General features: G+C 31.1%; 1 protein-coding gene and 1 pseudogene across 3 annotated transcripts; both read left to right on the top strand.

Moving 5' to 3' along the window:
- Positions 1–523: 523 nt before the first annotated feature.
- On the top strand, positions 524–5753 carry LOC114195903 (cellulose synthase A catalytic subunit 7 [UDP-forming]-like). Of its 3 annotated transcripts, none has more exons than XM_085666485.1 (13): positions 524–683; positions 762–957; positions 1057–1193; positions 1333–1372; positions 1612–1711; positions 1797–2051; positions 2254–2599; positions 2906–3154; positions 3265–3477; positions 3606–3777; positions 3867–4066; positions 4315–4668; positions 5062–5753. In XM_085666485.1, the coding sequence occupies exons 1-13, from the start codon at positions 609–611 to the stop codon at positions 5647–5649; spliced, it is 2925 nt and encodes a 974-aa protein (XP_085522611.1). In that variant the 5' UTR covers positions 524–608; the 3' UTR covers positions 5650–5753. The 3 variants fall into 3 exon arrangements, with proteins under 3 accessions (XP_085522611.1, XP_027942149.1, XP_027942146.1); XM_028086348.2 differs by having other exon boundaries at positions 594–683; positions 1609–1711; XM_028086345.2 differs by having other exon boundaries at positions 594–683; positions 1609–1711; positions 3864–4066.
- A 7261-nt stretch (positions 5754–13014) lies between these two features.
- On the top strand, positions 13015–14208 carry LOC114162835 (polygalacturonase inhibitor-like; annotated as a pseudogene).
- The last annotated feature ends 1792 nt before the right edge of the window (positions 14209–16000 follow it).

Genomic DNA, 16000 nt, shown 5'->3' with positions numbered 1-16000 from the left:
ATATAAACAAGGTGAGAGTTTATATTTTATTATTAATGAGAAAAACTGATGGCTACTCCCAGTACTTTTTTCCCTCACATTGGTTTTTCTTGTGGGTTTGTTTTACACATCAATTTCGTGTTACCAAACACTATAGAAATATCAGAATCCTGAAAAAGATTGAGTTTCAAACTTTGCAGAAGCATGATCTGAAATTAAAATAATGGTATAAATGCATAATAAAACGTCAAGCATTAGGAACAACGTAAGTATCTCCAGTAAAATAAACATTTTGAAACTGAAACATGACATGCTCATTCTACCTACGAACCTTAACAAGGAAAGAACTTTCACAGATCATCACAACAGATGCTAAAGATGTGTCTGCATTAATCTATATTTCATGTACACAAATTAAACTATAACCCCAGTTTCAATTTTTATTTTGTTGCAGTATAACTTCAACCTTTCAAATCAAAGTTAATCCCACAACCATCAATAGTAACCTTATGTGGACACGTGAAAAACAGGCACATGCATGTTTTAGTTACCTTAATTCATGAGAATAGGTATATATGCAAAACCCAACCTCTCAATGATACTTGCACTGCTTCCATTCCCCATTCACCATGGAAGCTAGTACAGGTCTTTTTGCTGGTTCTCCAAACAGCAAAGAGCTTGTGGCCATTCAAGGACCCGATGAGGTTATAACCTTTTTCATAATTATAAGGTAACATTTTTTGTATGTTTGAATAACATAGACCAACCTTAATTTGTTGCAGCCTAAGCCGGTGAAGAACTTAGATGGTCAGCTTTGTGAGATATGTGGTGATTCTGTGGGAGTTACAGTTGAAGGAGACTTGTTTGTAGCTTGTGAAGAGTGTGGTTTCCCTGTATGCAGGCCATGCTATGAGTATGAGAGAAGGGAAGGGACTCAAGTTTGTCCTCAGTGTCATACAAGATACAAGCGCATCAAAGGTTAATAGGAAATTTAGCTACTGTAATGTATATACTTTTTTTCTTGTTTGTATTTTGTAACTTATGTTTTGATTGATATATGTTTCTTGATGTGCAAAGGAAGTCCAAGAGTGGAGGGAGATGAGGATGAAGACGACGTGGATGATATTGAACATGAATTCAAGCATGAAGAGATGCATAAGGGAAACATGATCCATGGAGATGATGATGGGAATTCTAAATCAGGTTTAGCAAAGGTAACTCTAAGAAGGACGAATAACTGTATTCTACAAGCATGCAGTTAACGTATATGTAAAAATAACTCTGAGATTTTCATTTTTATTCTGGTTGAACTTTCATTTCTACAGTACTTTAGATTAATTGTATAACTCGCAGGTGAATGGGGAGCTGCTATCTACAAGTGTGGGAGAACCTGGTATGTTTTGGCCTTCTCTTTTAGAAGTTATAAGGAATCTGCCACACTAAGAGGAGTATATGCAGTGATGTTTTGATGAGCTAAAGTTTAGAAACCAAACCATATGTATATAATTGTCTGATACACTGTCTTTCCAAATCATATTTATTTCGTTCAAGTTTGTGATTTGATGATAAATAAAGATAAATAGAATGTAGCGAAGACGCTTATCATAATTGAGATATCTTCATAAGAAGCAGGTGCAAAGTTGGATGAGAAGGAGAACATAGATGAGTGGATGTTGCGCCAAGGGAATCTGTGGCCTGAAACTGATGATTCAGTTGATCAGGAAAAGGCCATGTAAGAAGCACCACAATAGCCTTTCATATTTAGGAACTTTGTGATTCTACTTTAATGTAACGAGATATGATATACCATGACGCAGGAAAGAGCCATTGTCAAGGAAAGTAGCAATACCATCTGGCAAACTCAGTCCTTACAGAATGATGGTTGTGGCTAGATTCCTCCTTCTATTACTCTTCTTTCAGTACAGAATTTTCCACCCAGTACCTGATGCAGTTGGACTATGGTTCATATCTGTAACGTGTGAAATCTGGCTTGCATTATCCTGGATGATTGATCAGATTCCCAAATGGTTTCCCATCGATCGGGAGACATATCTTGATCGTCTTTCAATCAGGTCAACTGTTCTGAATTTCTCAGCAGTAAACTAAATTGATGTAACTTCCAAGAGCTAGACTTGGGCAATTATAATGATTGAGTCAGGATATAATATAAAGTTCATGAAACTAACATAATTCTTAAGAATACAACGGCGTTGATATGATTGATTCTGCATTTTATAAGAGTTGGAAGCTAAATGTCTACAATTTGCCCTGCAGGTTTGAACAAGAGAACAAGCCAAACATGCTTTCTCCAATAGATATCATTGTAACTACTGTGGATCCAATCAAGGAACCTCCACTTGTGACAGCCAATACTGTTCTTTCAATCTTGGCCCTGGATTACCCTGCTGACAAAATCTCATGCTATGTTTCTGATGACGGAGCTTCCATGCTCACCTTTGAAGCTCTTCAAGAAACAGCTGAGTTTTCCAGAAAGTGGGTTCCTTTCTGCAAAAAGTTCTCTATAGAACCCAGAGCACCAGAAAAGTACTTCTCTGATAAAATAGATTTTCTAAAGGATAAGCTTCAATCCACTTACGTAAAAGAACGCCGTACTATGAAGGTTAGCATTAAATAGTCTTAATTTTCTCTACTATTTTCTTAATTTGATCCCCACATTGGTCTTTGTGTAGTCACACGCTAAGGCTACAAACTTTTCAAAGTTCACAATCTACAATGTTATAATTCGAATTTACTCACTACTATATGCCTTTGCCATGAGTTATAATTCGGTGAAATAGTAGTGACTAAATTCAGAAAAGGTCAAATATGGGTTAGAATTAACTTTCAATTTAGCAATTAAACTAATCGTTATACTAGTTCGATGGGAAGAACAAGGTTTCATTGTTTGTTGGCACTTGAATGACAGAGAGAATACGAAGAATTTAAGGTGAGAATAAATGCACTGGTGGCTAAATCTATGCGAGTTCCCCCAGAAGGGTGGACTATGAAAGATGAGACACCATGGCCAGGAAACAACCCCAAAGATCATCCAAGTATGATACAGGTCCTTCTTCCTCACAATGTAGGTAGTGAACTTCCTTGTCTTGTCTATACATCTCGTGAGAAAAGGCCTGCATTTCAACACCACGGCAAAGCTGGTGCAATCAACGCCTTGGTAAGCTTTTCAAGCACCATAATTTCTCAAGCTTACATTTTCTCATTCTCTTGACATGAAGCTAAAACAAGCTTTCATTTTTGGCCTAAATGTTGCTTTCGAATTTCCAGCTTCGAGTATCGGCAGTGTTAAGCAATGCTCCTTTTGTGCTCAATTTGGATTGCAATCACTATGTAAATAACAGCAAAGTCGTGCGAGAGGCCATGTGTTTCTTTATGGACATACAACTTGGGAATGGCATTGGCTTTGTACAGTTTCCACTAAGATTTGACAGCCTAGATAGGCATGATCGTTATGCCAACAAAAACACTGTTTTATTTGATGTGAGTGCAACAGTTTTGGCACTGAATTAATTCTCGTCCTATCACCCTTTTTCTCTTTTCTGAATTCATTTATTTCCTTTATTGGAGTCGACTTTGATATGTTACATTTTGTGTTTGTTTTTCTGCAGATTAACTTGAGGTGCCTAGATGGACTTCAGGGACCGGCTTATGTTGGTTCAGCATGTATCTTCAGAAGGAAATCCTTAACTGGCTGTGACTCACCAGTGTCTTCAAAACGCCCAAGCATGGTGCAAGTACACTCAAAACAGGATGAGAATGGAGAAGAAGCTAGCATAACAGGTGATCATAATCCTTTATATTTATCAAAAACATACAAAAGAATCATTTTCTTATCTCCTATATCTCAAACTACTCTTCTTCTGCAGCAGCAGCAACAGATGAGGAAAAGGAACTATTGAAGTCGCAGAAGAATGATGAAAATAAATTTGAGAAGTCCACACATACCATGAACTCTTCATTAACAGAAGAAGGTGGTGTTGATCCTTCTTCCAGTCAGGAAGTCCTGCTTAAAGAAGCTATTCATGTCATGGGTTCTAAATATGAAGACAGAACTCTCTGGGGATATGAGGTATTCATTTATATGTAATGTAAACAAAGTTTTAACACGCCCAATCAATTAGAAACTATCTTTGATATGACACGCAAGATAATAATTAGAAAAGTCATCAAATTTATCAGTTATATGAGTAATTAGATGATAAAACAAAAGCCTTCTACATATTTGTCTCTGTAAAAGAGTTGAAGAAACTTAAACTACATAATAAAACTTATTCGAAGTGGTAGATAAAAGAGGTGAAATATTTTTGGAATGTACAGATGGGTTTAAGCTATGGATCTATAGCAGCAGATACTCTGACAAGTTTAAAGATGCATTGTCATGGTTGGAGATCTGTATATTGCATGCCAAAAAGAGATCCATTCAGGGGTACAGCTCCTATCAACCTCACAGATAGACTCAACCAGGTGCTGAGATGGGCAGTGGGATCACTTCAGATCTTATTCAGCCACCATTGCCCTCTTCTGTATGACCTCAATAGTGGAAGACTCAAAGGACTCCAAAGGATTGCCTATATTAACAGCACTGTCTACCCCTTCAGCTCAATACCCCTCCTAATATACTGTATCGTTCCTGCTATATGCTTGCTCACTGATAAATTCATCACACCATCGGTATCATTTATTTCCTTTTACTTATTATATCATTACTTTCATTTACATTACAGAAGAAAAAGACACATTATATGTCATTGGATAATCAGTAACCTCTAGCATGCCAACTTGTAAGATATGTCTAAATTAAGCATTCTAGACTAAATGAACTATAATGCTTATATTTGTTGAACATTTCTTAAACTCCAAATAAAATGGAAAATCATAATGCACAAAAGTAAATAACAGTGATACATGAACACCTAACTAAATAGTATTAAAAAATGACTGTTGAGACAGTGAAATATGCTCTTTTGAATGGTTTAAACAGTGTAAAGACAACTTTTCTATTGTTGGTTGGTTTTCCTTCCCCATATAAGATTCATTGACAGATGAAGAGTGATTGATTTCCAGGTTGGCACTTTTGCAAGTCTAGTTTTCACCGCATTGTTCATCTCAATCTTTGCCTCGGCGATTCTTGAATTGAGATGGAGTGGAGTTGGCCTGGAGGAATGGTGGAGAAGCCAGCAATTCTGGGTGATTGGGAGTGTGTCTGCGAACCTCTTTGCCGTTGTGCAGAGCATTATGGGAGCTCTTCCACTGGGAAGAGTGAACACAAACTTCAGCATTGTATCAAAGGCACCAGACGATGTAGAATTTCGTGAACTGTATACCATTCGATGGACTGCACTTCTAATACCTCCAACCACCATCATAATAATCAACCTCATTGGTATTGTGGCTGGCTTCACAGATTCCATAAACAGTGGAGAACATTCTTGGGGAGCACTGCTTGGGAAACTGTTCTTTTCTTTATGGGTTATTGTCCATTTGTACCCTTTCCTTAAAGGTCTAATGGGTAGGCAGAACAGAACACCAACTCTTGTTGTCATATGGTCTGTGCTCTTGGCTTCTATCTTCTCCTTGGTTTGGGTGAGAGTTGACCCTTTTGTGTTGAAAACAAAGGGGCCTGATGTCAAGCAATGTGGAATCAGTTGCTGATTCTACTTCTCAACAACCATGTAATTTGTTTACAAGTATGAAGCGTGAAACAACGATCTAGGTTCCACATCGATTAGTAATGGTAGAGTAAAATTTTTGTGAAACCCTTTTTGCAACATCTCCTTGCCTTTCCTTTTTATCCTTTTCATTAAATGAAGAAAATGGAGAGCAGTGTATTTAATCTTGTTAATTGATACACAAGTGTTACCCAAGATTTCTTTTCTGCCTGCAGAGTGGTAACGTAACAGTATTAAGTACAAAGACCTTCGTAAGCAAATTTAAAAATATATAATAGTTATTTTAACAAAATTACATTAAATTTTATTGAAGTATAGTTTTATGTAGTATTTAAATCGTTTACACCGTGTTAACATGTTTTATATATGGGTTAAATATGTTTTTGATCTCTTAACTTTCACTGAATATTGTAATTAGTCCATTTCAAAATTTTGGACTAATTTAGTCATTCATCTTTTGAAATACGTGAATTTAATCATTTTAATCAAAATTTGTTAGGTTTATTTGATGTTTTGTACACGTTTATCTGAGTTGTTGTTTATACTGTTTGTTGTTAGAATTGATGCACCAATATTTCACAACCAAGAGGGGGGGTGAATTGGTATTAACAAATTTTGTCCAGTTTTAGCACTTTTGAAATTGTTTTGATAAAAACCTTTTCTTTTGAATCAATTGAAATAGTATGGTTTGATGCTTAATGTATGAAGCATTTATACTATGACAAGATATAGAGAGAAAGAGATAAAGCACACAAAAATTTTTATACTGGTTTGATTCTTAAGAATCTACATCCAGTTCATCTAGCAAACCACAGCTAGGGATATTCACTATATCACAAGAATTTCAAGATTTACAAATACACTTGATAAATCTAAATTCTAAGATAAAGGAACACACACGCAAGACATCCACACACTTGCACAACCACACAACAACAAGGCTATCACACACACTTGCTTTAGACAGAAAACAACAGAAATAAACAGTTTCAAACTGTATCAAAACACAAGAACAAAGCCTACAAAATGGATTGAGTACACCTTTTCCAAGACTGAAATTTCTTCTTCTTGCCAAGTCAAAATTGAATGTGTCTTTATAGAATTCTTCAAGAGGACCTTCCAAGATAACTCCAAGAACCTGTTTCACACTTCTCTTTCTTTTCTTTTGGTTGAACAGATATTCTTTTCAGAAAGTGCAGAATCTGTTTTTATATAACAGCTGCAATCAGGCACGAACCTAGTCGACTACATTAGTTGGCTAGTCGACTATCGGGAAGTGCAAAAACTATTTTTATATAACAACTACTATCAGGCACGAACCTAGTCGACTATATTAGTTGGCTAGTCAACTATCGGGATAGCAGATTAACATTTTCAGATTATCACATGGCAGCAGAATAACATTTTCAGATTATCACATACATGTCATGTTAACCATTGTCATGCTATTATGGACATCATCAAAAACATTTCAAATACACTTAATCAGCAACATGACACATTTTTGCTTTAATGTTAAGTCAAATACTATTATAAAACGCGTTTAAAATGTCAATAAACTTAACAAAATTTGATCAAAAGGACTAAATCCACGTATTTCGAAATATGAAGAACTAAGTTGATCCAAAGTTTTGAAATAGATTAATTCCAAAATTCATTGAAAGTTAAGGGACAAAAATATATTTAACCATTTATATATTATTTAAGTTGTTTACACGGTTTAATACGTTTTTGCCTTAATATCACCTCTGAAAAATGTGTTTGACATATAAAAAGAATTTAATATAATTGGATTAAAAAGACTATAATTATTATTTGGGTTAAATATATTTTTGGTCTCTTAACTTTCAGTGAATTTTGGAATTAGTCCATTTCAAAACTTTGGATCAATTTAGTCCTTCATCTTTTGAAAAACTTGGATTCAGTCCTTTTAATCAAATTTTGTTACGTTTATTTGAGGTTTCACACGCATTTCAAGATTGTATTTGAATTGTTTGTACTGTTTGAGACATTTTTACTTTAATGTTAAGTCAAATACTATTATGAAAAGTGCTTGAAATATCAAGTAAACTTAACAAATTTTGATTAAAATGACTAAATCCACATATTTCAAAAAAATTTTAAAAAATGAAGAATTAAATTAGTTTAAGGTTTCGAAATATACTAATTTCAAAATTTATTAAAAGTTAATGAACAAAAACATATTTAACCCTTATTAATTTTTTAAAGTTTTTAATTTTTATAGTCAAAGTTTAAGGAAAAAAATATATTTAACCATTAACCTAAAACTTAATGTTACTATTTAAAGAAATAATTATTTAAGTTATTTACTAAAGTGACATGGTGAATGCCACATGTAAAACATTATTTTCAACTCTTTAATTGGCAAAGAAGACCTAAGAGTTTCCCTAATTGCCAACAAAGGCCATAGGATAGTGGCTGTATCACAACCTTCGCAACATTATCTGAAAGCTTCTCAATGCCTATTTTGATCCATTTTTTAATTCCACCAATTCAGCTCGCATATCTCGTGAGAAATTATTTACGGTTCTTTTTTCTCGTTGAAGCCCCACAGCACATAATATATAAATAGAAAAGAAAAAGACATAAATGTTTAATTAGAGAGTCACATAGGTAAAGCATTTAAAGACATGCGGTTTTCCACTCATCCTCTCTTTAATAATGTTGCTCATTAAACTAAAAGTAATGGATTACACCTCCATCAATTATTGAATCATTATTTACTAAAAACATATTTAATTCTCAAAAGTATATATTTTTTTAGTATCAAAATTTTCAATTAAATTATTGAAAGAGATAACCAAAAGTTGTATAACAAAAAAACCAAAATGGAAAATAAGTTTTTACTAAAATGGGTGTTTAGTTTACCAGTGGTTTGGAGTGTTTTGCATTAATTAGTGTTTCATGATTTGTGATGGTAGTAAATATTTTTTAAGTGATTAAGTGTGTCTTACAAACTTGATATATTACTATTTAAAAAGATAAGTGATCAACATGTAAAATTTGTCTTAACTCTTTAATTCTTTAATTGTGATGATTATCCAAAGCAAGAATTATAAAATGGTAGGAAGTTTATTTATTACCTAATCCCTTCCCAAGGAATAAAACATGGCAAATAATTGCGAGGCGGATAAGCTCACGCCTATTTTTTTATTCCACCTATTGTGATGAATTATTCACTTTTTTTTTATTGGATTGAAGCCTCCACAAATATAAATGATGAAAAAGAAAAAGCTAATGTTCAGTTAAAATTTGTTGACAATATGGCAAATAATGAATATAGAATATATTTCGTTTAAACCATTCCTTTAAATAATAAAATATTATATTCAGGTAAACACATACGCTATAACGTACGAATTTTTAAATATTTAAAATTATTTAAATTTTAAAAGTAGTAATTAAAAGAGTAAAATTAGAAAAATAAAAGTGTATATAATTATAGATATATAGTTATAGATAAAATAAATTTTAATTACTTAAATAAAATTATTATAAGTAATATTGTGTAAATAAATTTTTTATTATGAGTAATTATTTAAATTTGAAAAGTGGTTACTAAAATGATAAAAAGATAAATGATTCTTTTATATGGAGTAATTAGTTGAATTCAAAAAAATAGTTATTAAAATGGTAGAACTGAAAAATAGTTTTACTATTATGAACTATTATTAAAATTTAAAAAATAGTAATTAAGATGGTAAAATTAAAAAATAAAGAACAACAAAAAGATACATCTCTTTATATATAATTATAGATAAATATAAATAAAGTAATAATCATCTAAGAATTAAATATATTTTTTTGTCTCTAAACCTAAATTCGGAAGCTTTGAAATTTTGATATAATTTAGTCCTCAAACTTAAGAAATGAATGGATCTAGTTCTTTTCACTCAATTGCGTTAAATTTTTTTGAAGTTCCGGTTACCGTTTTGGGTTGTCAATTGAATTGTTTACATTACTTGACATTCTAGTTCAAATGTCAATCTCAACAAGTTGTTTAACATCTAAAAAAATTAACACATTTAGATCAAGAGGAATATATCATTTCATTTTTTAAATTGAAAAATTAAAATATATCAAAATTTTAAATAATAACGGATTTTAACTTTAGTTCAAATTAAGAAATTAAAAACATATTTAATGTTATATTTAATTATATGAAAAAAAATTACCAAAACAAGATCACTCCTTAAAAAAAAAAATACTATGACTCCACATCTCCACTTTACTCTTTTATAACATTATTAATTAGTTGTACCCATATCACTTGTATCGTATTACCATATTTTGTTTGTGAATAATGCAAGACAATATTGTTGCTAATATAAAATAACTAGTAATTTGTATTACTTTTATTAAAAATACTTTCATTAATGAGTTATCAAGTCTTCACATTATCAAGTACAATACACTAATAAAGGAACACTTATCGTCACTAACATCAATATAGACGGTGACGATGATTTTTTATTATCCAATTTGTCTTCAACGGAGGAAATAAAGGTCACTTATTGTTTTATATTAACGACAATACTAATTTATATTAATTATAAAAACTTACTTAAATATGATGAGATCTAGCTCTTCTTATCCAAAACATGTGTTTTTAGTGAAAAAAATAAAAATTGCTTGTCATTTTACATTAATCATTTACATTAATAAGACAACTTTTCACATTATTTTAATACATTTTAACACATGATAAATAAATAAAATTACATAATAATATCACCAATTAAAAATATCAAACAATAATAACATAATTAAAAAATTTAAATACTCATTAAATAAAAAGTTAATAATAAATCATTTAAACTTACAATGAACTTAAAAAGTTAATAAAAACTTTCAAAATTGATAGATAAACTCTCGAGTTTTCTGTTTTACATGAGAACCAATAGATTGACACCACCAATAAAAAAAATTATCAACCTCATAAAATAATATTTTAATCATCACTCTTTTAATTTTTTAATTCAGAAATGTATATTATTATATTGTTATAATGGAATGTGAAATGAATGTTTTTGTTTGAGAGAGTATCAAAGTATAATTTTTGCTTTGGCATATGGCAAACCTTAATATCGTGAGGTGGATAAGCTCTATGCCTATTTTTTTATTCAACCTATTCACCTACAAATATCGTGAGGAACTATTCACTTTTTTTTTATTGGGTTGAAGCCCCACAAATATAAATGATGAAAAAAAAATAAATGTTCAGTGAAAATTTGTTGGCAATATGAAAAATAATGGTTTATTGATTATATTTCTTTCAAACCATTCCTTTAAATCATTAAATATTATATTCAGATTATAACAATAAATATAAATAAAGTAATAATATATTTAACTATATGATAAAAAGTACCAACATAGGATTAATCCTTACAAATCAAATATCATGAGTTCACATCTCTAATATACTCTTCATAACTTGTTATTAACTGCACCCGTTTTTTTTTATCTCTTATTTGTTAATACAAGATAATATTATTATTAATATATAACAATAAGTAATTTTTATTATTTTTATTAAAAACATCATGAATAATGACATGTTTTTATGTTATCATTTTTGATATAATGACGATTGTTGTCACCGATAAGATATAGTGAATATAGTAAAAGTAATATTTTTTTGTTATATAATTTGTTTTTAATGAAAGAAATAAATAAATAAGATGACAAGTTAAAATATAATTTTTTTAAGTAAAATAATCACTCAATTAAAATTAATAAGAAAAAATCAATAAAAAATACCAATTTTGTAAGTATTGAGCAAAGATTTAATATAGACTTAATTAAAAAATACTCTAATTGACGAAGTTGAAACTTACTTAAAGATAAGAGGTTTGTCCACGACAATACCATTGATGAGATTTTGATATTATTATCCAACATGGTTTTAATAAACATAATAAAAATCACTCATTATTTTATATTAATCAAATAGCTCCTCATATAACAATGTAGCCAATTATAAAAAATCAAACAACAATTATTTAATTAAAAATATAAAAGTTTAAATATTTATTAAATAAAGAAATTAAAAATTAAAAGAAATTAATTTTTTTATTGACTTGAAAAGTTACTAAAAGCTTTCAAGTTTTCTGATTCACATGAAAACCAATAGATTCAGATCACCAAATAGAAAAAGTTAACGTCATATATAATATTTTAATCATCGTTCTTTAAACTTTTTTATTTTAAAAATATATTAGCAATAGTTATTACTATAGATCTTTGGTCAATAACTTTTGTCGATAATTTAAACAAAGATATAATGTTATCGACAAATTTAGTTCATCGGTAAAATATCATCTATAATATCGATTTTTTTTATTACAGAAAATTTTTGTATCATTCACTTATAATGCTTTCAATGTAGTAAGTTGGACGTTCAATTGTGTTTCAATGCTTGTTTGTTTTTGATGTTTATTTTCAACTATTTCTCATACTTTTTTAGAATTAAAAAAAATCTTCATATATAAATTTCATGTGTCGGAGTTGACGAATTTTGTTATGGACATATTGACATAATTTGTTTATAACAAATCTTTTTGAAAATACTCTCATTACTATTACTTGCTCTCACAATCCTTTTAAGAATACATCAACTATTTATAGATCCTTGGCCTTTCAATTTCTAAAGTTAAACACAACTTTTTATCCACTAACCAAATATCTATTATATCTCACACTCATGACCTTTACAATCTTCTAATTCAATTGATTATAACAAAACTATTAAATATAATTAACCATATTTAAATTTCCTCAACATTTTAAATCTAAAGGACCGTCCACGTCACAAAATAATTGATGAGATCTGTTTTTATTATTTGACATGTTTTAGATAAACAGATAATAATACTTTAATTTTAATCATCATTAAATTATCACATCATATTATTAAAAAAATTAAAATAAATAATATAATAGTGATTAAAATAATAAATTAAAAATGAATAAAAATAATAAATAAAAATATCAAAATAATAAATAAAAATATCATTATCCTTAAAGAAAGTAAAAATTGTTCAACTCCTCGTACTCACAAACAAGCTGACATAACAATATTGGCTTAAAGAGTTACCAAAAGCTTTCAGAATTGATAATCGAGCTTTCTGTTTCGCATGAGAACCAATAGATTGACACCACCAATAAAGAAAAAAAAGTTAACAACGTCATAAAATAATATTTTAAACATCGTTCTTTCATTTTTTTTATAATTTAAAAATATATTAATATATTGTTATAGTGGAACGTGAAATGAATGCTTTCATTTACGAGAGTATGAAAACTATAATTTTTGTTTCCGCACATGGCAAACGTTGTTTACCTATATCATCCGCATTGCGTTACCATCTCTATAAATGGGAAGCATGCTCATAAACTCTCTCCAACTCACTACTACACTACACCCTCTTCTCATAATTCAAGCAATGAAAATGAAAACCATGCTATTCTTGCATTCCCACTCGCTTCCTCGGAGCGGTGCAACCCACATGACAAGAAAGCACTGCTCCAACTCAAGAATGACCTCAACAACCCTTACATCCTTGCGTCGTGGGATCCCAACGTCGATTGCTGCGAATGGTACGCCGTCAAGTGTGACGAAGAAACCAACAGAATCTACGACCTCGACATATCTTCCTCCGACCCAGACCCTGACGTGTCGGGCCCAATACCACCCTCTGTCGGAGACCTCCCTTACCTACAGTTCCTAACCTTCCACCACCTCCCCAACCTTCTCGGGCCCATCCAGCCCACCATTGCCAAACTCACCAAACTCAGGTTTCTCATCATCACCAACACGGGTATCTCAGGCCCGGTCCCCGATTTCCTCTCCCAACTCACCAACCTCGAGTTGATCAAACTTTCCTTCAACAGCCTCTCCGGTTCCATTCCCATCTCACTTTACCAACTGCCCAAACTCACCTCCCTTCAGTTGGACCGCAACCAGCTCACGGGCCCCATCCCGGGCTCATTCGGCTCCTTCAACAAGCCCGGGCCTGACCTCATCCTCTCTCACAACCAGCTTTCCGGGCCCATTCCCGCTTCCTTGGGGAACCTAGACCCTGAAAGGATAGACTTTTCAAGGAACAAACTCGAAGGTGATGCTTCCGTGCTTTTCGGGAGCAAGAAAGGACGCAGGTGCTTGACCTTTCGAGGAACGCGTTGGAGTTTGATCTCTCCCCTTTGACGTTTCCGAAAAAGAGCGTGATATGGTTGGATCTGAATCACAACAAGATTTATGGGAGCATTCCCGTTGCGCTTACGAAAGTTGAAAATCTGCAGCACTTGAACGTTAGCTATAATCGGCTTTGTGGTGAGATACCGCAGGGAGGGGAATTGCAGAGGTTTGATGAGTTTTCGTATCTTCACAACAAGTGTTTGTGTGGGACTCCTCTTCCTCCATGCAACTCTAAGGCCTATATCTAATACTCCTCACTGCTTCATCAGATTATTCTGATCTTATGTCTCAATAAAATACAATAAATTTCTGGTTTCAATATACGTTCAGATACCTCTTTTAACTTGGTATAACAAACTCTTAAAACTAAACTTCTCAACAACTAATTATACTAACCTACTTCACCTGCTATGTCATGCTCTAGTAACAAGAATAGTAGTATTTTCCTGTGAAAGAAAATCGAAGAGTTGAGTTGTTGGCTGACGAAGCGTTCGAAAGGCCGCACTTAGTAAGACTACGATAGAGTACAAAGATAGGCTTTCTTTCCAGACTTTGTATGCTTCGAAACACAAAGGTACACATGCTCAGACACGACTCATAAATGCAGTGTCCCGTGTCCCGTGTCCGGGTATATGATACTTGTAAGACACATTATATTCAATTTGAAAGATATTTTTTTATCTTTTATATGATTTTGACAATTAAAATAAGAAATAAATCTTATATTATCACTACTTTTTGCATATTAGATATTGGATAGATAGATTAGATTTATTTTTATATTAGTTGACAATGTGTTAGTTAACAATGTGTTAATTGACAGTTTCAAACTTAACTTGTATATACACGCCGTATCCCGTGTCCTATACTTTTCCAATTTAGTCGTATTTTCGTGTCCGTATCCGTGTCATATCCGTACCCGTTTCTGTATCCGGGCAACAGTCTCCTCTTCCTAAACTTTGATGTGAAGTTTAAATTCGTTTTTATACTAAATTTTGATATAATTTGATGTTTAAACTTTAAAAATAAATAGATATAATTATCTTAATTCAATTGTGTTAAATCTTTTTTTGACATGTTAAATGATGTTTAAGTTGACGAATGAGATGTCTTTAACACGTAAAAATAATTTAATATAATGGGAATAAGAAGATTATATTCATCCTTCTTTAAAATTGGGGACCAAAATGTCTCAAAGTTTAGAACTTAAACAAATTTTAATTTTTCATGCAAAGATACTACAAATATTTAATTCATATATATATATATATATATATATATATATATTTATTATTACCACATATTCTTCGTCTCTAACTTTGCTTTCGCCAAAATACAATCCTTAAATTTTTGTTGGCTTACATTTTAGATGTATTTTTTTCGTAAATAAAATATATTTTAAATTGTGCAATTCAAAATACATTTTCATATTGAAAAGTACATTCCATATTTCACAATTTAAGTTATTTTAAATTTTTGAAACCACATTTTTATATTATTACATGAGTATCATTCTTTCCGGTTATCACGAGTGCAAACACCTCTACCATGTAGCAAGTAAAAAACTCTCCAAGTATAGCATCTTAATCTCCCTCTTTAAGATGAAGAATTATCAATAGAATAATTGCGAAACACTCTCAAAGTAAAAGAGTATAATCTTAGCTCACAAGATAAACTTCAACATGTAAAAAATATTACAATGATTTAGTAATCTCCCTTTCAGACTTAACATCACATTGAGAAGATTTGACGATGATTTGTTATTAATAAGATCATGTTAAGAAATTATAACCATTGCACTTTAAAGTGACATGTATTTAGAAACTCTTCATGTATTTTTTTCATTGTTAAATTCGTTCAATATGTGTCTATTTTGATGTCTTTTTAATTGTAGAATATTTTAAGAGAATATATGATCTAAGCGTTTTACAAAATTGAATGTTTTTTTATTTATTTTTCTAATAATTTTAGGCTATGTCTTGTGTGTCTCTCTTTTCTATATTTATTCTTCTTTATTTTTCTTTGTCATGTTTCTCGTTTAAAATTTTCTATTTTCTTTTTCTTCATCCTTTAGCAAATTCTTCCTTGTCTTTTTTTACATCATTTTAAGGTC

This window comes from Vigna unguiculata, chromosome 9, assembly GCF_037176805.1.
Source record: "Vigna unguiculata cultivar grain cowpea cultivar isolate G323 ecotype 2 chromosome 9, ASM3717680v1, whole genome shotgun sequence".
NCBI lineage: Eukaryota > Viridiplantae > Streptophyta > Magnoliopsida > Fabales > Fabaceae > Vigna > Vigna unguiculata.
Note: the sequence above shows the minus strand (reverse complement) of the source record. Positions and strands in the feature narration are given on the sequence as shown.